General features: G+C 55.8%; 1 protein-coding gene across 1 annotated transcript in view; it reads right to left on the reverse strand.

The window, feature by feature from the left end:
- The window catches only part of NEK6 (NIMA related kinase 6), a 94,991-nt gene that overhangs the window by 9,487 nt on the left and 61,992 nt on the right, over positions 1-23,512 (reverse strand). Inside the window, exons 5-8 of the mRNA XM_064378089.1 lie at positions 20,221-20,331; positions 15,051-15,159; positions 14,074-14,181; positions 1,860-1,954 (exon numbers count right to left, since the gene is read on the reverse strand). Coding sequence (XP_064234159.1) covers positions 1,860-1,954; positions 14,074-14,181; positions 15,051-15,159; positions 20,221-20,331 — 423 coding nt within the window. The remainder of the gene's footprint in view (positions 1-1,859; positions 1,955-14,073; positions 14,182-15,050; positions 15,160-20,220; positions 20,332-23,512) is intronic.

Raw genomic sequence — 23,512 nt, forward strand, 5'->3', positions numbered from 1 at the left:
TGGAGAGAGCACTCAGCCTGCTTCCCAGCTCTGTCAGGGCCGGACTCACCCACAGACCCTCGAGAGGATGCTCTGGGTCACCCACATCTGCTGAGCACCAAGAGAAGGGGGTCCTAAGCACTAGTTCCACAAGGACCACACCTCCAGCCAGTCTGTTAAAATGAAATATGTGTTCTTACAATAAACAGCAGGTCACTAGCTTATAAAGAAAGATGCTGCCAGCCTGGCTAACATGGGGAAACCCTGTCTCTACCAAAAAATACAAAAATTAGCCAGGTAGGGTGGTGGGTGCCTATAGTCCCAGCTACTTGGGAGGCTGAGGCAGGAGAATTGCTTGAACCTGGGAGGCGGAGGTTGCAGTGAGCCGAGATCACGCCACTGCACTCCAGCCTGGGTGACAGAGTAAGACTGTCTCAAAAAAAAACAAAACATGCTGTGAAGTGTAGACTCTGCAAACGGATCAGGGTTTTGATGTCATAGTCCCAATCTGTAATGTGGGGAGGGGAAATCTCATCACCAAAAGACCCTGGCCACAAGACCTCGGCCATGTGAGCTGCCACGGGCCCCACGTGGTCCAGCGACCGCAGCGTATCCCTCAAGTTCACATGCAAGGGCTGTGAGGTCAGGCCTCAGACTCGAATGGTCCACGAGCGAGCCCAGCCATCGGGCTCTGTGGACAACTGCCTAGCACTGGAGGAAGGCCCTGGACACACTGTTCCGAGCATCACTGCTGTGGACTGTCACTGGCCACAGCAGCTGAGACAGGTTCTTTCAGTGTGTGGGTTCCAGGACTGACCCCCCGTCTGCTGAAGTCAGCTCCAAGGAAAGCAGAAAAACAATCAGGGCCGGGCTTGGTATCTCACAGCCTCGGGAGGTTTCCAGAGCCCTTTCCTGTCTGTCATTTATCAGGACCAGGACAAGCCAAGACAGGTGCTCCTGATCCCATTTTACAGATGCGGATGGGCTCAGGCAGGCAGACGAAAGTCTGGAGCTGCCCAGGCTTCGGTGGTCTAGGGGCAGGGGGGAGCTTGTGGATCCCATTTTACAGATGCGGATGGGCTCAGCCAGGCAGACACAAGTCTGCAGCTGCCCAGGCTTCGGTGGTCTAGGGGCAGGGGGGAGCTTGTGTGGCTGCCAACCTGGATGCGGAGGGCTCAGGCGTCCCTCCTGCGGAGGCTGCAAGAGCTTAATGGCCACGCTCCTCACACGCCCCTCGTCACCTGGGGCCCCAGTGTGGCTGGACAAAATGGGTGGCGGGCTTCCACTTATTTGTACTGTCTCATGTCTGGGCCCACCAAGATTCAGAGATGTTCCTGTTCCTTCCTCCAGGCAGGCTACCAGGTCTGGAAGTGGCCCCCTCCTAGCCCCACTTCCTGGCTCAGGGGAGAGGTGTGGTCTTTGGGGAAACCCACATTGCTGGGCCCAGATGGGTGGCCACCTGTCAGTGGAGAGCGATTCAGGGGCCTGAGGCAGGTCTGAGTCCTCTCCTGACCCTGGTGCACGGGTCCTGACCCATAATAAACAATGAACACAATCGCCAGTGTGTTATGTGGTTTCCTGGGCAACCCGGACAGGGGCAGCTGGGGATCAGATGCCCGGCCTGTGCTCCGTCTGTCTCCCTTCCTGGACCCCGCCCATTGCCGTCCACCCCCTCATAGCCTCCGCCAGCCTGGCCCTGCAAAGCAGGCCCCATGTGGGGCTGGGGAGGGTGAAGGACAGGGCCCTGGTGGTACCGATGCCTCAGGTGGATGTGACATTCCCGGGTTCCGACCCTGAGCTGGTAAAGTGAGCCCTGCTCTAACTGCCCCCCACCAATGCATGTCCCATCAAATGCTGCTGAGCCGCGGGTGGAGACTCACCTCATACAGCAGACAGCCCAGGGACCAGATGTCGGACTTGAAGTTGTAGCCATTCTCATGGATCCTCTCCGGCGACATGTAGTAGGGTGTCCCCACTGCAACACAGCAAGGGGGGCTGCTTACACTCCGTGCTGGGCAGGGGCAGGGAACAGGGGTGAGGCTGGAGGGAGGGCACACAGGTTGTGGAGAGACTGCGCCTCGGTCTCTGAGCAGCCCTGCTCCCTCTCGGGGCCTGTGCCTTCCTCTGTCAGATGAGCAGCTGGATTAGATTGCAGTTTCCCATGCTAGCCGGGCACTACACACCTGGGGCACTGGGGGCTTGAGGCAGATTCCCTGGAGCCACCAGACCAAGAATCTAGCTGGGAGGCCGGGTGCGGTAGCTCACGCTGTAATCCCAGCACTTTGGGAGGCCGAGGTGGGTGAATCACCTGGGGTCAGGAGTTTGAGACCAGCTTGGAAGACATGGCAAAACCCCATCTCTACTAAAAATATAAAAATTAGCTGGGCATGGTGGTGGGGGCCTATAATCCCAGCTACTTGGGAGGCTGAGGCAGGAGAATCACTTGAACCCGGGAAGTGGAGGTTGCAGTGAGCTGAGATCACACCACTACACTCCAGCCTGGGCAACAGAGTGAGACTTGGTCTTAAAAAAAAAAAAAAAAGAATCAGGATGAGGCTGGAGAGCAGGGGGTTGGTGTTTCTGCCAAATGCCGAGGGGAAGGGGACGCCATGGCCTGACTGTGGGAAGCAGCTGACCACATGTCCTTTAAGGGGAAAATCCTGAATCTGCAAGAGTCAGGATCAGGCTTTGAACAGTGAAAAGTAAACCCCACCATGGAGACTGACCAAGATCTCACATGTGTCAGCTCATTCGTGTTCCCAACGGCACCATGAGGCAGCATCTCCATTTTACAGTTGGAGAAACTGAGGCTCAGACAGGTGAAGAGGTTTGTATGAGAGTGGCAGGCATTGGTGCAAACCCAGACCCTCAGGCTCCAGAAACAGAGCACTCAGCCCTGGCCGTGGCCAGCACCAATTAGCCTGTCCAGACTCGGGGTTGGCCTAGATCTCTTAAACAGGATGGAAAAGGCACTCCCCAAAAAGGAAAGGTGCATAAGGCACTAAAACTAGGAATTTCAGTTCATCAAATCACACCATTCAGAGAGTTCAAAGGCAAGCCACAGACTGGGAGAAAATCATCCCAACACATGCACCTGACAATGGACGCTACAGAATATACTTCAAAGCTTCTGCAAATCAGTAAGAGACAAACTACCCACTTATTCAAATGAGCAAAAGATTCAAACATGCACTTCACAGAGAATATCCCAGTGGCCAATGAGCACATGAAGCGAGGCTACTTTTCTCATTACTCATCAGGGAAGGGTAAATTACAACACAATGAGTGGCCGGGCGCCATGGCTCACGCCTGTAAACCCAGCACTTTGGGAGGCCGAGGTGTGTGGATCACCTGAGGTCAGGAGTTCAAGACCAGCCAGGCCAACATGGTGAAACCGTCTCTACTAAAAAGATAAAAATTAGCCAGGCGTAGTGGTGTGCACCTATAATCCCAGTTACTTGGGAGGCTGAGGGAAGAGAATCGCTTGAACCCAGGAGGTGAAGGCTGCAGTGAGCTGAGATCACACCACTACACTCCAGCCTGGGCAACAGAGCGAGACTCTTGTCTCAAAAAAATAAATACATAAATGAAATAAAAAGCGAAAGAGGAAAAAGGTTTTATGGTGAAGATGGAGCTCTGCTGCCAAGAGGAAGCCAGAGGGCTTTAGCGCCTGTCCTCAGAGTCCCTCTTCCCCCCAGGAAAGGCCCACACAGAGGAAACTGTGGAGGGGTGTGCCCTGAGCTCCCAGTGCCTGAAGGGCCATCTCTGGGCAAAAGGGCATACGTTGGAAGAGCTGGAACCGTGCAAAGATGGGTGGATTTCCTGGGGGAGTGGGCTCTCCATTACCAGAGGCATGAAAACCTCAGCAGAGGGGCTGATTTAGCAGGTCTGGGGTGGAGCCCAGGAATCTGGACCTGTAACCTGACATTCTCCTATCAGCCCATTGGGAAGATGGCTATTCTGGAGGCATAGGCCTGGATTTTTTTTTTTTTTTGACAGAGTCTTGTTCTGTCGCCCAGGCTGGAGTGCAGTGGTGTGATCTCAGCTCACTGCAACCTCTGCCTTTTGGGTTCAAGCAATTATTCTTATGCCTCAGCCTCCTGAGTAGCTGGGATAATAGGTGTGCGCCACCACACCTGGCTAATTTATATATATATATATATATATATATATATTTTTTTTTTTTTTTTTTTTTTTTTTTTTTGAGACAGAGTTTCGCTCGTTACCCAGGCTGGAGTGCAATGGCGCGATCTCGGCTCACCGCAACCTCTGCCTCCTGGGTTCAGGCAATTCTCCTGCCTCAGCCTCCTGAGTAGCCGGGATTACAGGCACGAGCCACCGTGCCCAGCTAATTTTTTGTATTTTTAGTAGAGACGGGGTTTCACCATGTTGACCAGGATGGTCTCGATCTCTTGACCTCGTGATCCACCCGCCTCGGCCTCCCAAAGTGCTGGGATTATAGGCGTGAGCCACCGCGCCCGGCCCTAATTTTTATATTTTTAGTGGAGATGGGGTTTCACCGTGTTGGTCAGGCCGGTCTCAAACTCCTGACCTCAGGGGATTTACCCACCTCAGCCTCCCAAAGTGCTGGGATTCCAGGAGTGAGCCACTGTGCCCGGCCTGGCTTGGATTTTTAAGGATGCTGAACTGAGAACATTTTCACTGGCCTGGAGACGCCATGTCATGTGGCAGAGGCTGCTGCTGTCCTAACCAGAATCTTTGCAGGAGCTGGAGTCCCAGTGTGGCTAAGGCTGGGCTGAGATGTGGCCTGTGACATGAGGAGGGGGGACCCAGGATCCTGGGAGGGAAATGGACCACTCAGGGGCCGTACTCAGAAAGCACCGGGCCCAGGACTCAGGGTCTCATGGTCAGGAGATTTTGGAAAAAAACAGGTAACTTTAAATTTCACGAAGGAAAGGCACTGAAAATCCAAAGCCCCCGACAACCATTTGTGTCAGTCACTATGATTTTTAAAACAGCTTAACACGATTTAGAAAACCCATTTCTCAAAACTATGGATAGTTCTTTACAAAACTGAACAAGTTTAACATTCTGAACTTCATTATATTTTTTTCTTTCTTCTCTTTTTTCAGACAGGGTCTCGCTCTGTTGCCCAGGCTGGAGTGCAGTGGCACAATAATAGCTCACAGCAGCCTGGAACTCTGGGGCTCAAGTGATCTTCCTGCTTCAGCCTCCTGAGTAGCTGGGACTATAGGTACGGGCCACCATGCCTGGCTAATTTTTAATTTTTTTTTTTGAGATGGAGTCTTGCTCTGTTGCCCAGGCTGAAGTGCAGTGGTACGACATTGGCTCACTGCAACCTCTGCCTCTCAGGTTCAAGTGATTCTCCTGCCTCAGCCTCCTGCTGAGACTACAGGCTCATGCCACCATGCCCAGCTAATTTTTAGTAAAGATGGGTTTTGCCATGTTGGCAAGGCTGATGTCGAACTTCTGACCTTGGGTGATCCTCCTGCTTTGGCCTCCCAAAGTTCTGGGATTACAGGCATGAACCACCACACTACACCTAAAATGCTTTGTAAAGAGAAGTTCTCACTATATTGCCCAGGCTGGTCTCAAACGCCTGGCCTCAAGCAATCCTCCCACTTTGGCCTCCTAAAGTGTTGGGATTATAGGTGAACCACTGCACCCGGCCTTGTTTTTCTTATCATAATGGAGATGGATGAAGAACTACCTTGGAGAGGCTATGAATGGTGTTGGAAGCCTCCACTCTGGGCTGTGAACCCCCAGGGGCAGGACCTTGTTTGTAGCTGCATCCCCATACCGTGCGCAGGACGGCTCATAGGAGTCCTGTAAGCGTCTGCTCACTGAATGAATGAATCCGCCTGCCTGTTAGCTACGTGGCCATGCGTGCCAGTGCCCACAATTCTTCCTTGCAGCTGAACACACTACTTATTTAACTGATGGCTGCCTGGAGCTCAAGTGTCTGAAATGTAATTACTGCTTTATCAGGACACCAAGCTCCTTTTCATGGCAACAATCCCCAAACAAGCACAGCAGCCCTCACTTAAAGCCCTGCTTGTGAGAAAGGTGTCCTCCTCTATGCATACTTGATGAGCGCAGCCAGTCAGCGTGTGAATCTGCGTGGGCTTCTACTGGGAAAACGAATTGCGACTTCCAGCAGCAACACCTTGTATATTTTGGTCATGAGGGAGCAAAAGTAAAGGAACAGGCCAGTGTGGAATGGACGGCTTGTCGTGGCCAACCACGGGATGAAACGCACAGTTCTTGGTGAACAGTGGGAAGCTCAGGACAAAGGTAAGTGGATTCCAGCACCCGGGGCTACGGATGGATGTGCCCACAGGTTGGACAATGATGTGGGACCAATGGGGTGCACACGGAGATGGCAGGGGACAGACGGAGGCAGGGAGTCCTGTCCCCAGTGAGGGATGCCACTGTCCACTCTCTGGCTACACTGCCCTCTTCAGACCCTTGGCCAAGCCCCTTCCTGTCTGACCGGCTCTTCCCACCTCCAGTCTCCTCTGCTCACTGTGGATCCGCCTGGGCGTCTACAGGAGGGAGGCTGTGGGGAGAGGTCACCTACAGTAGGACTGGGCTGTGGCCTGGCGCTGCCTTGGCCAGGTCCATCTGAAAGCAAGGGCTTTGAGCGCCTGGCCCTCAACCCGGGTCCTCACACACTGGCCACTCCGGCTCCGGCTCCCGCCCCAGTCCATTCTTCCACTTGCCTCTGTGCCTTTGCATGTGCTGTTCCCTTTGCTACTTGGAGGGCTCCTTTAAGGTCCCCTCCCCTGGCCAGGGAGAGCCGGCTGCTCGGCAGGACCCAAAGGTTAAGTTTGTCCCTTTGTTCTGTCACCACTTCCTTCCTCCGCTGGGCTTGGAGGCAGGCTCACAGATCCCTGTCTCAACCTGGCTTTATGCTGAAAGCCTGGGCACATGGGCGGAGAGAGGTTTGGGGCACCAGCCCTCCGTCCCCTCCTCTTCACTCCACTCCTCTGCCACCTCACTGCTCTTTCTGCTTACCCCATTTCCACTGGTTTAAGGAGAAAAGGCAAACACCCAAATGCAATTTGGAGCTTTCTTCTAAGATGCTAGTGTTGCAGACTGCCATCCATTCATCATCCACCCATCAGTCCACCCATCCATAACGGTCTATTGTCCATCCATCCACCCTTTCATCCTCTCATCCATCCATCTATCCATCCATCCCTCATTCATCCATCCATCCGTCTGTCCATCATCCAGCCAGCCAGCCAGCCACCTGCCCACCTCCATCCAAGATTAACTGAGCCTTGACCCTGCTGGGACCTTGCAGGAGTGGGCCCATCAGAAGGCAGGGAGTTAGCTGCCTATCCTGGGAAGTAGCCAGAAAGAGCCAGCTGACCACATCTATCAAGGAAGGACTGAACTGATCCGTGCTGCAGCTAAACTGCCTGAAAAGTTGGTTAAAAATCTGGATTCCCAGTCCAACTCCAGACTTGGGGGCCAGAATTCCAGGGGTGGAACCTGAACACCTAAATCTCTTACAAGCTCCTGGGGGCTTCTAATGTTAGTTCCAGTCTAAAAGGAGCAGCCGAAAGGCCTCACTCACCCACCCTACTCTTGCAGGGGCTCGGTGAGTATCTGTGCAACAGAAAGGTAAAGAAAGTGAAGGAACAGGTGCAGCCTTAGCTGAGAGGCTTGGCCCATCCTGAGTCGGGCACAGGGTCCTCAGCTCCCGGCCTCCCGGGAGGTTCCCCAGCCCCCTGACCCAGGGGAGGGGCTGGTCCCCCTTGGTCTGTGCATCTGAAAGTCAGGGTGCTGTGTCTCCCTGGGGGCAGGGTGTCCTGGACTGGAGCCAGGGCTGCGTGAAGCTACAGGAACAGACACAGCACCTCCTCCTGTGATGCCAGCGTGTCTGGGCAGAAGTCATGTCAAGCCTGGTTTCTATGCTGACAACAGCCACTCAGACGTTACGGAGCACAATGCCCAACTTGCGTGAGTTTTGAAGATAAAACGAGAGATTTCAAAGAAATCCTCAGTTTGCAGCGGGCCACTGGAGGAGGTGTCCCCAGACGCCAGGGTGCTGGGATTCTGAGGAAGTCAGGAAGGCTGGCAGGAGGAGGGCCTCCACAGATAGGGGCCCTGCCCAGGACCATCTCTGTGGGCAGCACAGCCCGGGCCTCATCCCAGCCCATCTCCCAGCGATGCAGAGACGCAGAGCAGAGCCCTGTGAGCTGGGTCTCAAGGCCCCTCCCAGCGACTCCCACCACCCCCTCCTCTCAGTGGGGGAACGGAGCTGTGTGTATGAAAGAAGAACCTAACAAACCCTGACCTTCCCGGAAGCTTTACCTAGAACTCCCCGATTTCAAACCCAGCAGATATCAGAGGAGGATGTGGGATCTGAAAGAGGGAGGCTGATTAAAGGCGCCCCGCTTCCCCAAGACACGCCACTCCTGTCAAAACAAACTTTGCCGTATTTTGAAATGCTCTCGGTGTTTGAAACACGTTCATTAGCTATGAAAAAGGCAGACTTCACATGAAGGAGAGGCTGGTATCTGCAAGCTGCCCGTCATCCCCAGATGGTGGACTGGGAAGCAGCTGGAGAAATGTGGTCTCCTTGCCGACATCCCTCCAGCCGGTGGGACATTGGGCTGGACGGCTGTGCTTTGGCGCCGAATCCTCCATGGGACAGGCAGGGGCAGGTGGGGACAGCAGTGACGTGGAGCTGGAGCCGGCAGGCTGGCCCGGCTTCCTCCACTCCCTGGCTGAGAACAGAAACACTCTCTCAGCCTCGGTCTCCCCATCAGGAAAATAGAGGGTCCCCCCAACCTCTGGAGACTTGGTTTCCCTCTCTGAAAAATGAGAGATGATTGTTGGAACGTTTGGTTCATGGTGAAGACAAAATGGATTCTCCTAGCAGGCGGGATCTTCCACAAAGGCAGGGGCCAAGCCGGCCTCCCCAGGGAGCAGCCTGGCCCAGCACAGGTCCTCATCGAATGGATGGGTGAATGAATGAACCAAAGAGCTGGAGTTTAAACCCGAGGTCTAGATCGACTCCTCACCTGCTGGCCTCTTAAAGCCTGTCCCTCTCCTCCCTCCTGTATCAGGCATCAGTTCACTTCTCCCCAACAGTTTGTGCCCCTGAAAATGCCAGGAATGTGGCAGACCCATGACCGCTCGCCAAGGATTAGTGCTCAGAACCTCAGCTCAAACTCAGGCCTGAGAGCCATCTGCTGAGCCAGGGATTCTGGGCCCGGGGGACTGACAGGACCATTCCCAGGCGTCCTGCACTGCTGGGATGGGACGCAGGGTGGGGCTGGGGCAGGAGGCGACCTGGGACGCATCTGCATGGCCCTCAGTGCCTGCACCGCTGGGATGGGACGCAAGGTGGGGCTGGGGCAGGAGGCGGCCTGGGACGCATCTGCATGGCCCTTGGTGCCTGCACTGCTGGGATAGGACGCGGTGGGAGGCTGGGGCAGGAGGCGGCCTGGGACGCATCTGCATGGCCCTCGGTGCCTGCACTGCTGGGATAGGACGCGGTGGGAGGCTGGGGCAGGAGGCGGCCTGGGACGCATCTGCATGGCCCTCGGTGCCTGCACTGCTGGGATAGGACGCAGTGGGAGGCTGGGGCAGGAGGCGGCCTGGGACGCATCTGCATGGCCTTCGGTGCCTGCACTGCTGGGATAGGACGCAGTGGGAGGCTGGGGCAGGAGGCGGCCTGGGATGCATCTGCATGGCCTTCGGTGCCTGCACTGCTGGGATAGGATGCAGTGGGAGGCTGGGGCAGGAGGCGGCCTGGGACGCATCTGCATGGCCCTCGGTGCCTGCACTGATGGGTGTCCCCAGGATGCCTGGCCATGAAGGTCGTCCATCCACTCAGCAAATGTTCCACAAGGGCCCCCGTGCCAGGCCTGGGTGCAGACGTATCACAGCATGGTGTGATCCCCTGCAAGGCGGCGCTGACACACACCACGAGACGAGGCTCTGTCCGTCCCTGTGGGGCCCAGGATGAGCTCCAGGTCCTCACCAACACCCGCTGCTGGCCAAGTCAGGTGGGCTTTTCCTCGTGGGAGCCAGTGCTCAGAGCCCTGGGTGTTGCTTGCACCCGAGGTCTCGCTGGGGATCCTCTCTGGACCCCTTCCCTGGGCACCCACAGCCCAAGCCCTCCCTGGCCAAGCTGCAGGCTGGTGCCTGGAGAAGGGCTCTTGGACTTGAGCTGGTTTCCTATGGGGCTCTGGTACCTGCCCGCTAGGCGACCACAGGGAGGCAGTCTCTCTTACTTCCCTGTGCCTCAGTTTCTTTATCTATAAAATGGGATAATAAGCCTTGTGATGATTTACAAAAAAGAAAAATGAGCAAAATGGTATTTTTTTTTGTTTGTTTGTTTTTTTTGAGACAGTCACTTGGCCAGGCTGGAGTGCAGTGGTACCATCCTGGCTCACAGCAATCTCCACCTCCCGGGTTCAAGTGATTCTCCTGCCTCAGCCTCCTGAGTAGCTGGGATTACAGGCGTGCACCACCACGCTCAGCTAATTTTTTTGCTATTTGGCTGGTCTCAAACTCCTGAGCTCAAGTGATCTGCCTGCCTCGGTCTCCCAGAGTGCTGAGATCACAGGCGAGAGCCACCATACCCAGCCCCCAAAAAATGTTTTTTAAACTGTTTTTTGTCTGCTGTTAACTCACCTTTTCAGTGAGTTCAGTGGCTACAGAGAAATGAAGTGAGGGCAGCTCTGGGAGGGGTGGGGCCAGCCTGGGCCCAGTTTAGAATCACCCCCAGCACCTGCGCTGCCCGCCCACAGTGGGCCCCAATAGGCAGTCCCACCTGTCCCCTCGCCATGCCACTTGGCCCGGACTGTGTCTGTCCCCTCGGAAGCTGCATAATTGCACATCCCCAGCACCCAGCCCAGGGCCAGGCAGTTGGCTCGAGGAAGGAGAGGGAAGGGATTTACGCCTCAGGGCCAGGCTAAGCCCCAGGAGACCCGGCGGGGCCCTGACCTCGAGTACCTGACGGAGTCACCCCCAACCAGACCTGCTCCCCCAGCCCCCGAGAGACGGCATGGGCCCTGCCTAGGCCTGGGTGTGACCAGCCGCCCTTCCTGCCCCTGTCACCCGTGGCTGCCTGTCACTAGAGCCGAGGAGCCAGGCCTGCCCGCCCGCTCTCCCAGCCCCGTGATTTGTCTTGCAGCTGCTGCCGTTGCTCGGAGCGAGACACTTGCTTGTAGCTTGTGAGCTGTGTATAGGCAAATCTTTCATTTTTCCTGCATTACGCCGGCGTGTACTGTCACTTAATTTTTATGTATGCAATCCTTCCTGACAAATATGATCTGCTGCCTGGTAATTCGTCTGACGCTCATTCTGTTCCGCGCTCTAATTACGGCTCCTATTTCTGACACCGAGGCAGTCGCTCTGCCACCGCTGGGTACCGCACCTGTCAGCCCGACCATGGCACTGACTAATGCCCTTTCATGCCAGCCTTGTGTTAGCAAATACAGAGGCAGGGAGGGGGCCCAGGGAGGGGGAGGTGGGAGGAGACCAGATTTGCATAAGCCCAGCTCTTGGGTCAGCGGCCTTAGGAGACGATGTGGTTGCCAGGGCAACGTGGCTGCCACCACAGCATCCCCACGTAGTAGGTGCACATGAGATGTGGCGGATGCATAATTCATCCCCACGCACAGGGCGTGAGGTGGCCCTGGCCCCTGTGTCCCTCCTGAGTCACCATGTGATGGTTAATTAGTTCAATCTCTTGCCTGACCAAATGTGTGTGCGAGACTTAGCTGTTTGCAGAACCTCTTGGTGGAAGGGGTCTTTCCTGCATCTTGGAGACACACCCAGGTACTGGGCTTTGGCTCGGCACTGTCACCATCCTGAAGCCTAGTGGGTGCAGGCCTTGGTTCTGGGAGCTTGTCCTGCTAGCAGGGACTTGCTCAGCCCCGTGCAGGCCTCAGCTTATTGGACATCTCCTGGGTGCTGGGCATACAGCCTAGAGCGGGGACAGGCCCCAGGAGGGCTCCTTCCACCCATCATGCGGCCTGGCCGTGCTCAGAGGGCTCGGGAAGAGCCCGGCTTATGAGGGCGGCATTCTCCCAAGTTCCAATTCCTTCTCATTAATATAATAAGTGCACCAGTCCAAGTCAATAAAATCACACTGTCAGATGAGACACATCTCTGCCCATTCCTAATGATGCGATCCTAACCGGCTCTGACGGAGCGCCGTAGTCTTTTCTCTGCAGTGGGACAGAGAAAGGCTCGGAGCTGACTGACAGGGGACAGGAGGCAGCGGTTTTAACTCTTCCCTTTGACAGATTCCCTCGAATTTCCTGGTCTTTTCGAAGCTCTTCAACCAGATAGGTAAATAGTCCCAAACTGAACGAAACACTTGGTTTTTCACAAGGGAAGTCCATGTTTGAGGGGACAGGGAAGACGAGGCTTCCTTCCAGCAATAGTCAGTGGCCCGGGTCCCTGAAGGGGGCTCCAACGGTATCTGGTGGGGCCCCCAGCCCTCATTTCCTGGAAGCAGTGTGGGTTCTGGAAAGAGAGGCCTGCTGCCATGTGACCTCGGAAGAATGTCTCGAGCGCCCGGATTTCAGATCCTTCCTCTGCTACACAGAAGGAGCCTCTGGATGCCTGGGGCTGTCAGGGGTATGAGTGGAGCGTCCCATACTCCCGGGGGGGGGGGGTGGTTCCTGATACATCTTCCCTTTGGAGCTAAAGGAAGAGCTCCCGAGGCCTGGCCGGGTGTCCCCATGGGCAGATGGGGATAAGAGTTTCAACACAACCCGCTCCCTGCCACCCGCACTGGCTCCATCAGCTGCTAGGAGCTGCTGGTCTCTAGGTTCGTACATTTCTCCTAATTGTGTGCGATGCACTGAGAGTCTCACTGGAACCCGTGTGAACAGTGACACTTTCCACAGGCAAGTGCGACTTCCAGAAAGTGCCACTGCCCAGATAAAGCTGCTCTCACACCCAGCTTGCCATAGGCACTAGGGGTCTGGGGATGGGAGACATCCTGGCTTGAGCCATGGAGTGGCGTGGAAATGGGCTAGAATGGGGCGGTGTTCAGGGAGGCAGCCGGCAGCTCCCGGGGCCCAGCTCCCTCCTGGGGAAGTGGATGCTGGCAGGGGCAGTACACAGAGGGTGGGCCTAGGACATCTTCTTCTGCAAACACACCTCAAAAAGCCAGGAACTAGCCCTGAGAAAGCAAGGTCCTCCCCGACTCCATGGGCCTCTGGGAAAGGTTCCCACAAGTGGCTGTGGTGAAACCCAGACAGCCCTGGAGTAATGCACAGGAGACTCTGTTCCTGTGTTCCGCTGTGGGCAGGCGGGGCTTTCCTGGGTCCTATGTTCTCATTAAATGAAAAATCCTCCACTATCCAGCATTCCAGCTCTCACACTCGCTTCCATACCCAGTGTATGGATTCTGAAGCTTGCCACTGCTTCACGTGACCCCAAAACACACATCTGACCAAGTCTCTTCCCAAGTCCAGTCTTTTAGCACCCCCTGACCCCTAGGGTGGCGTCCGGCCCACTGAGCTTGGCGTTCAAGCCCCCGCCCACCTTTCTTGCCGCTCCTGCAAGGACCCCCGTCTCTGGCCAAGCCAAGCTCAGCCGCACACTGAGGCTCACCCACTCTTTCCTGGAACGCTGCTCCCTCCTTCCCTGTCCCAACAGTACCTGGTCACCCTTATGGTCCAGCTACAATGTGACCTCCTCCCTGGCAGGCACCTGGTCCCACAGCTTCTAAACTGCCGGTTTAAAAGCCAAAAACTAGGAACAGCACAAACATCACCCCTCAGGAGGGACAGACCCAGGGTGCTGCCTGTGAACAGGACACTCACAGCAGTGGGAGGATGACTGCCCTTCAACAGACACATCTCACACTCCAAGCAACCAGCTCAGTCAGCTTCTCCCGCAAGGCCTGGACAGTGATCAGAGGGTGCAGGAAGCCCCAGCCAGGCTCCTCTGGCCACAGCTGACTCCCTTCTGGGTCACTGTCCTGAAGAGATGTGAAACTCTGGGGCTTCAAGATGGCATTTTCCTGCACAAACTGACCAAAGGCACGTGGAGAGAACGCTGTCGTCTCCCTGCACAGTCTCTAGGACCACTGGGGGCTGCTGGGCACACACAGGCCCCCCTTACCTAGGGAGTGGGCTGCGGTGGTCTCAGAGCTGAAGAAGCGGCCCAGACCAAGGTCACCAAGCTTCACGACACCCGTGGCTGTGATGAACACGTTGGCAGGCTTGATGTCTGTGGGGCGAGGAGAAGGAAGTTGGTGTGGGGCAGGAGGCTTGGGGTAGGTGAGGCAGGGCGAGAGGAAGGGGAGCTCTAGGTGAGGTGAGGCCCAGCCCAGGTCCTACTCCCTGGCTCTGGCTGTGGAACCTCCAGAAATTGACCATTTCTGAGCCTCAGTGTCTTCACCTGTAAAATGGGTCTCCCTTTACCAACTTCACAGAGCTGCTGCGAGGGTTTAGAGGGCAGGAGTTTCTGTGCTCCTGTTACAGCTGTATCCTCTGTGCCTAAAACAGCGCCTCACACACAGGAGGCCCTCAGGGAAGTCTGTGTAATGAAGTGCTCAGTGGGACGCCCTATGCTGTACCCCCCTGGCAAGGGCGGGGCCTCAAGCACAGCAGACACCGAAAGATACAGGTAGAGTGAAGGAACAAAGGTGTCCAGGAGCAGCCTACCCAGAGGACTCTGCACCCTGCCAGGCACCCAGAAGCCTCCTTTTCACCACTTAGAATGACGTCAACTGTGGAAACGCCCCTCTCTGGCACCTCCCCTTCTCAGCACAGCCGAACCCCGCTGAGATGGCAAAGCCCCTACCAAAGTCCCCTCTGTGCAAGGCATCCCCTGACCTCCCTCCCGGGCTGCTGTTGGGAACTGCAGGTGGTGTGCCAAGCGGGGCCCCAGCCTCCTAGGGCTCATGTCACTCTCCACCTCGGGGAGGACCCTGACACGAGTGGGCGTTGGCTGGACAGTCCCCCGCCTGGGGAAAACAGAGTGGTCCGACTTCCTCAAGGGGCCGCCCGAGGACCCTGGAGGAGCCAAGGGGACGCGTCTTCCTGGGGCTCCTGGGGCAGCGGGGCTCCAGGCGGCTGCTGGCGGGTGGCGCGTACCTCGGTGCATCACCCGGCGTGAGTGCATGTGCTCCACGGCGCTGCACAGCTGCACGAAATACTTCCACACCGTCCTCTCCGGGATGAGCCGCTTCTGCTTCTTAAAGTACTGCAGTGGGGGAGACGGGCAGAGGGACAGACCCGGGTGAGCGGGCTTGGAGGTGGGTGGCCGCAGGGCGCTGCCTGTATTCTTTCCCTGGGGGGCAGCTGGTGCCTGGCATGGGGTGGGAGACTGAGCTGCTGAGCAAAAATAAGCCCAGAACCAAGAGCGCTGTGTCTTCGCCTCTACTTCTACCTGAATGGCACTCCGTGGCCACCCTGTCCCCACCCTGCAAGCTCCGTGAGGGCCACACAGGCCTGGTGTGTCCGGATGGCTTTGCCGCATGGACCCCCAGATCAAATATGCTGAAAGTGGCCCTCAACTGCATTTTTCCAGAATCTTCTGGACACACCCCTGAAAGGGCGCTCCTTGCTGGACTGAAATGGGTGTGGACCCTCCCTGGCCCCTGGCCTGGCCCAGGAGGGTGGCACCCGGGACACACGTGGTGGTGAAATCACAGCTGCCCCCACCTCCTCGGAACCAGCAGACCTCAGCGCACCAAGATTCTTAACGAGCACAGCGAGAACCTTGAGGAAATGGGCTTGACTCGCTCAAATGGAACCCCAGTTCCAACAGGCATCAGTCTGCTTCACTGCCTGGGAAAACATACTTAGCGCTCCAGGAAGGAAACAAACACAGAAAGCCCCCAGTGGCACTAAGTGAGCTCTAAAGTAACAGGAGGTCCTGGAGAGGGCAGGCCCAGAGCACGTCACAGCCACCGTTTGGCTCGAGACGGGGACGGCTCCTGGGCGCCAGGCCCATGGCAGTGCGGCAGGACTCCTTCACCAGTTACCTGCATACCAGCTTCTGTTCAGGGGCTTTTTGCTTCAAGGCAACCACCTTTCCCCAAAGCAGGCAGAGGCAGCGCTGTGGGCCCGCTGGTCAGGGCAGCTGCTCTGGTGCTGGAAAGCTGGGAACTCCAGGACACACCGGTCTGCGAAGGGGCGCGGGTGGAGCAAAGGACCCGGGCCGGCACTCAGAGCACCTGCAGGATGTGGCCACCATGCCGGGCCTATGCGGGCGGGCTGGGCCCATCTTCAGATGGGGAAACGAAGCTGAGGGCCACGCAGAAGTGGCAGAATCACAGCTCAGCCCCAGGTCTCCCACCTAGAAAGCCCAAGCCCTTAGCTCACAGCTTAGCCCCAGGTCTCCCACCTAGAAAGCCCAAGCCCTTAGCTCACTTCTTTTTTTTTTTTTTTGAGATGGAGTCTCCCTCTGTCGCCCAGGCTGGAGTGCAGTAGTGCAATCTCGGCTCACTGCAACCTCCACCTCCTGGGTTCAAGCAATTCTCCTGCCTCAGCCTCCCAAGTAGCTGGGACTGCAGGCATGTGCCACCACATCGGCTAATTTTTTGTATTTTTAGTAGAGACGGGGTTTCGACATGTTGGCCAGGCTGGTCTTGAACTCCTGACCTCAGGTGGCCCACCTGCCTCGGCCTCCCAAAGTGCTGGGATTACAGGTGTGAGCCACCGCGCCTGGCCCCCTTAGCCCACTTCTAGTAACATCAGTAACCACTGATATGGGAGACTGAGCTCAAAGAGGTTCAGGAACATGCCCGAGGTCAGCCAGCACCCAGCTGGGACCCAAGTCTCGGTGCTTCCCACAGTGGGACAGTTGTAGCTGGGAGCTCCTGGCCTCGCTGTAAATCCCATCGAGGCTGTCTGAGGCGCACTTCTGGGAGGGCCTCTCGGGTGAGCCATCCCAGGTCTCAGCAAAGATCCCACCCCTGGGCCGCCTCCAGGCCTGTGGCGGGCCAGGCCGGGATGTTATTCACACTGTGATGCGAGTGAATCCTCATTACAGCATTTAAGCAGGATGCGTGTGGCCGAGAGTGGTGATTTTCTAAATGTCACGTCCTATAAGCACTGTCTGACATTTAACGGCGAGGAGCAGAGTCTCTCGTGGGTTCTGGGGCTGCGGCAGCTCCTAGCTTTACTCTTCCTCATAAATAACTCGAGCACCGTGGCTGTGATGGCGCAGCTTGGCCCCTGAGGCGGCAGGCTCTGAGGACACACACCCTGCTACCTGGCAGCCTCTGAGGTCGGGGGGTGACCATGGGGTGGCCCCTGTTCCTCTGGAAACCTAGAGGTGGCCTGAGAGCAGGCAGAACCCGGGGAACTAAGCTCCCACCAGGCCCCAGGCACTGTGCTGGGTATGTCACAAATGAGGAAACCGAGGCACAGGGACCCACCCAAGGCCATCCAGGGGATGTGTCTGACTTGGGTGGGTCTCTCCCCTGCGAGGCCCCCACTGCTGGGGGCTCCACCAAACCAGCTCTGCAGGTGAGGGCCCCCGAGATGGGTTGGAGGGAACAGGAGCAGGCAGGTATAGGAAGGAGGAGGGGGGGACTGTGAGAAGGGCACCATGCCAGGTGAGGAGGTGAGGAGGATGGATTTGAGGCTTGGGGGGCCAGGTGGCTGCTCAGAAACTCAGGCCACACCCATCTTGGACTCAGTCCTGCCGGGGTCATGACTGACTTGAACCCTGAGCCAGTGTTGGCTCTGGGGAAGCAAGGAAGGGGAGCAGGGAGAAGGGGAGGCTGGTTGGGGAGGGGACCCCGCATCCCAGGCCCGGCATAGAGGAGGGATGCTGGATAGAATGCCCCACGCCTCCTCTTCTCTCTCAGTTGAAGGAGACTGCACCCCGCCTGGGTTTCCCGCAGTGCTCCTCCAAGAGGTTCGCGGAGACTGAGGCTCAGGTAAGAGACCTGCCAGCCCCGGCCCCCCATCTGCCTGTCTGACTGCAGCCCTACTCCATGGCCTGAGAGGCTGCAGTGTCTGGGCTCCACTGGGGCTGAGAGGGTGAGGCGTCCTCTCCACAGGCTGCGTTTCCGCAGAGAGAGGCCTCTCCTTCACCTCCTGCTCCTCCTGTCCCCGCCCTCCCCTCTCCTTCTACCCGGCCTCCAGTCTTTCTTCTAGAACACAGAGCTGACCATGTTTGCTCCCCACCATGAATCTTAGAAGCTTTTTGACCTTAGGGCGTGGCCCCGGATCCCAAGCCTGGAGCGAGAGGCCCCGCATGATCCGGTGGTCTCCATCTCAGCTCCCCTTCCCTCTCCCATCCCTGCCGGACCGTTCCTGCTTCTGGATAGCCCGCCTGCTCTAATGGCTCAGCTCAGTGCCACCTCCTCCAGGAAGCCTTCCCTGACTCCCACAGGCCCCGCACATAGCTTGTTCACACTGGCTCCTAACTACTCTTTTGAGGGTCTGTCTTGCAGTTAGAATCAGGGATCCCTGAGGGTAGCAGCCATGCTGGCAGCATCCCTAGTTCTTGGTACGGGGGCTCGCACACTGCTTTCGTGTTCAGCAAGGGAACATGTGAAGGAGAAACAAGTAAAGCGGGGGCGGGGGAGAGGAAGAGCTAAGACATGATCGAGCACATCTGTTCCCACCAGGGATCTGTGTGCAGATTAACATCCCTGCAAAGCCATTAATATGTCAACGGAAATGTAAGAGCAGGTGATAACAGCTCAAGTAATGCCACTTCCCAGTGATGCCTGTATTCCTAGGAGCCGAATTTTAGAAGAGCACTGAGCAATTGCTCAATCCCCAGTGCCTGATGGGAAAGACAGAGAACCCATGTCTGCCCCGTTTCCAAGCGTGGCTGGGAGCAGGGTGGGGGCTTGAGCAGGGCCAGCCTTACCTGGGAGCAGGCAGGCTGTGTCCAGGGGAGAGAGGCGATGGGACCACAGCAGCCCTGGGGACGCAGGTCCAAGCCAGCAGGGACATGAGAACCTCCACTGAGGAGCAGGGTGTAGAGGCTGAGGGCTTGGGCCTGGGGGACAGGCAGGCCTGGGGGCCTCCAGCTAGAGGCTGAGCTACCTTGGGCAGGAGACTAGACCTCTCTGAGCTTTGCTATCTGAGGACAGCATGGACTCGCGAGGGATGCGCAAGCGTACTGGGCTGGGTGGAGACTGGCAGGAGGTGCTACTCTTTTTTTTTTTTTTTTGAGACGGAGTCTCACTCTGTCACCAGGCTGGAGAGCAGTCACGCAATCTCAGCTTACTGCAACCTCCGCCTCCAGAGTTCAAGCAATTCTCCTACCTCAGCCTCCCAAGTAGCTGGGACTATAGGCGCGCACCACCACGCCTGGCTAATTTTTTGTATTTTTAGTACAGACAGTGTTTCACCGTGTTAGCCAGGACTGTCTTGATCTCCTGACCTCGTGATCCGGCTGCCCTGGCCTCCAAAGTGCTGGGATTACAGGTGGGAGCCGCCGCGCCCAGCCAGTGCTGCTCTTTCATTGAAGCTGCAGTGGTCCTGGACACCAGGCTAATGGTGGACCCGGTCCTGTGCCCTGGGCGGTGGGATGAGTCAGGGGGAGAGGTATCTGGGGTACAGAGCACAAGCCAGTCCTGGCGCTGAGCCTGCCTATGTGACTCGGCTGGTCACTCAACCTCTTGAAGACCCCAAGCCTGGGCGTTGGCTGTGACATGGAAATGAAGTGTCCCCTCTAGGGCTGGGGAGGTCATCTTGGGACCATGTCCACCAAAGAGTCCCAGGCCAGGAAAAGCCTGGGCCACAGGCATGGCTCTGTTTCCACAATGCTGGGTATCCTCAGGCAAGTCTCTAAACCTCTCTGGGCTCAGTTTTCCCTTTCTGTAAAATGAGGCAGTGGGATCTACAAGACGCTTTCCTAAAAGCTGAGGTCCGACCAAATGGGGGGCTGGCCCTGCTCCTTCTGTGAGGCGGACGAAGTGGCCCACGTGCCTGTGGATAGGCTGGGGCACTGAGGGTGGCCAGAGGGATTCCTTCTGCCCACGGCTGCCCCCCTCCCAGCCACCATCCTGTCTTAGCATCACCTTCACCTTGCTTTTGCACATGGGCTCTTTTGAGCTGAGCTTCCCTGAGGCCGAAAGAGGCCTCCAGCAATGGCAGCCGGGGACAGAGCCCGAGAGGCCCTCACCAGACTGCAGCTGAGGCCTGTGGGCGTTTGTCGGGGGGCCCAGGGTCCCTGGGCAGCTGCCTCTGGCTGAGGCCAGAGCACCATGGGACTGGGCTGAAGACAGACCGCCCCCTTTGGCTCTGGATCTGCGCAGCCCCTAGCACCCTCACCCTGCCAGGTGTTCACCTTGATCATCTGCGAGAGATCTCCTGCATCAGCCAACTCCAGCACGATGTTCAGCTCGTTGTCTTCAATAAACGAGTCCAAATACTTGATGATATTTGGGTGGTTCAGTTGCTGCATGAGGAGAGACAGAGGGGAGGGTGCCACTGGGAATGCCACTTTGTATCCCCAGGTGTCAGATTCCTCACCTGTAACACTGGCATCATGTTTTGAAGCATAGTTGTGAAGACAACATGTGCCAATACTCGAAATGTGTAACACGGCACCTGCACAGAGCTACGTGAGACAAGGCAGGCACTTGTGGAAATGACCCTCCTCCCTGTCCTCCTCACTGCCCAGACCCTGAGGGCGGCATCGGGGCCACCTGTGCTCAGACACGGCCAGCCTGCAGGCGCTCCTCAGAAGGATTGTCTCCTCCCTTCGTCCTGCCCTTTCTTCCTCAATTCCTGACCCATCTTTTGTGAAATCATTTTTTTAAAAATATTTTTTTGTAGAGATAGGATTTCACTATGTTGCCCAGGCTGAAACTGAACTCCTAGGCTCAAGCGATCCTCCCACCTCACCCTCCTGAGAAGCTGGGACTATGGCTGCACACGCCGCCATGCCCGGCCCTTGTGAAATCTTGAAAAAAATCCCTGGAGGCGCGAGAACCGCCCGGCTGATCTGCGCAGTGCCAAGACCCTGCCTCTGTCCTTTGCACCACAGCCTGTGTGTTTCCTGAGGTGGAGCATGGAGCTGGACAGAACGGCGCCCCCCTGGCTGGAAGTCAGGCCCTGCCAGGCTAAGAGGAGCCCCTGGCATCTGTTCATAACAAAGCTGACTGTTTACACCAAAGCGACTCCAGGATCTGGGCGAGCAGAGGGGACTCGAATATCCTGCCCTGCTGTGGGTGTGGTCAGCCTAGTCTCGGCACCGGCTGACAACCAGAGGCTGGGGTGGGGGGGCACCTTTTCCCAAAGGCCCGGAAGTGGCTGGGAGGAGGATGTACTGTGCCTGTCCATGGATTTTGAAATGAGGGGCGCCTGGGTGGACGTTGCAGAGCCATGCAAGCCCCTGTTCATTCATTCATTCATTCCCCAAGACAGCCCCCCATGTGGGCCCCCCCATCAGGTCCCCGGAGGCCAAAGCGGCCTCAGCCACTGGCCCCGGCTCCTCCCCACATGGCCGTCCTCTTTCCAGGTCCCCCCAAAGACTGACCCCTCTCTGCTATGGCACCCACTGCCTGTCCGAAAGGTCTGGCCCTGAGGTATGTGCGCCGGCCCCTGCCTGCCCCTCAGCCAGCAGGACTGTGGCTCAGTGAACATCCAGACACCACTCTGAGAAACCAGGCACCCTGCACAGCTCAGGACCCGGGTGTGGCACTTTCAATCCTGGTTCCCAGAGGTGGCTGGCAGGGAGCCCTGTTGCCATCTTAGCAGCAGGTTCCCCTGTGGAAGCACCTTGGTCAGTAACAAATGTAGGTGATTTACATGGGGTGACTGGACTTCAGAAGGCAGCACACAAAGCAATCCCAAGCAAAAATAACAAACCTGGAGGCATCACAATACTGGACTTCAAATTATACTACAAGGCTATGGTAACCAAAACAGCATGGTACTGGCACAAAAACAGACACATAGACCAATGGAACAGAATACAGAACACAGAAATAAAGCAGCACGCCTACAACCACCTGTTCCTCAACAAAGTTGACAAAAATAAGCAATGAGGAAAGGACTCCCTGCTCAATAAACTGGCTAGTTATATGCAGAAGAATGAAACAGAACCCCTACCTTTCACCATATGCAAAAATTAACTCAAGATTGAGTAAAGACTTAAATGTAAGACCTCAAACTATAAAATCCTAGAAGAAACCTAGGAAATACCTTTCTCAACATTAGCCTTGACAAAGAATTTATGAGCAAGTCCTTAAAAACAATTGCAACAAAAACTGACGGGTGGGACCTAATTAAATGAAAGAGCTTTTGCACAGCAAAAAAAAATGATCAACGGAGTAAACAGACAATTGACAGAATGGGAGAAAACGTTCACAAACTATGCATCTGACAGAGGACTAATGTCCAGAATCCATAAGGAACTTAAATCAGTAACAACAACAAAAAAGACATTAAAAAGTGAGCAGAGGACACCTGGTTTGGTGGCTCAAGCCTGTAATCCCAGCACTTTGGGAGGTAGAGGCAGGTGGATCACTTGAGGTCAGCAGTTCGAGACCAGCCTGGCCAACATGGTGAAACCCCGTCTCTACTAAAAATACAAAAATTAGCCAGGCATGGTGATGGGCACCTGTAATCCCAGCTACTCGGGAGGCTGAGTCAGGATAATCGCTTGAACCTGGAAGGTAGAGGTTGCAGTGAGCTGAGATAGCACCACTGCACTCCAGCCTGGGTGCCAGAGCGAGACTCTGTCTCTAAATAAATAAATAATAAAAATAAAAAGTGGGCAGAGGACATGAACAGATAATTCTTCAAAAGAAGACATACGAGCAACTAACAAACACAAAAAAATGCCCAACACCACTAATCATCAGAGAAATGCAAATCAAAACCACAGTTGGCCAGGTGCAGGGGCTCCTGCCTGTAATGCCAGCACTTTGGGAGACTGAAGTGAGAGGACTGCTTGAGCCCAGGAGTTTGAGAACACCCTGGACAACATAGTGAGACCCTGTCATCAGAAAAGAAAAAAAAACTAGCTGGGCTTCGTGGTACAGACCTGCAGCCTCCGCTCCTTTGGAGGTTAAAGTGGGAGGATTGCTTGATCCTGAGAGGTTGAGGCTGCAGTGAGCCGTGATCACACCACTGCACTCCAGCTTAGGTGACAGGGCGTGACCCAGTCTCAAAAAAAAAAAAAAAACAAAACCCACCATTACAATGAGTACAATGAGATGCCATCTCACACCAGTCAGAATGGCAATTACTAAAAAGTCAAAAGCTAGCAGATGTTGGTGAGGCTGCGAAGAAAAGGGAACACTCATGTGCTGTTGGTAGGAATGTAAATTAGTTCAGACACTATGGAACAAAATGTGGAAGTTTCTCAAAGAACTAAAAATAGAAATATCATTTGACCCAGCAATCCCATTACTGGGCATATACCCAAAGGAATATAAATTGTTCTACCAAAAACACACACACACTTTTGCATTCATCACAGCACTATTCACAATAGCAAAGACACGGAATCAATTTAGGTGCCCAGAAACAGCGGACTGGACAAAGAAAATGTGGCACGTATATACCATGGAATACTATGCAGCCACTAAAAAAAATAAAATCATGTCTTTTGCAGCAACATGGACGCA

The sequence above is a fragment of the Aotus nancymaae genome, unplaced genomic scaffold, assembly GCF_030222135.1.
Source record: "Aotus nancymaae isolate 86718 unplaced genomic scaffold, 86718_ANA_hifiasm-v0.15.2.pri h1tg000003l, whole genome shotgun sequence".
Classification (NCBI taxonomy): domain Eukaryota; kingdom Metazoa; phylum Chordata; class Mammalia; order Primates; family Aotidae; genus Aotus; species Aotus nancymaae.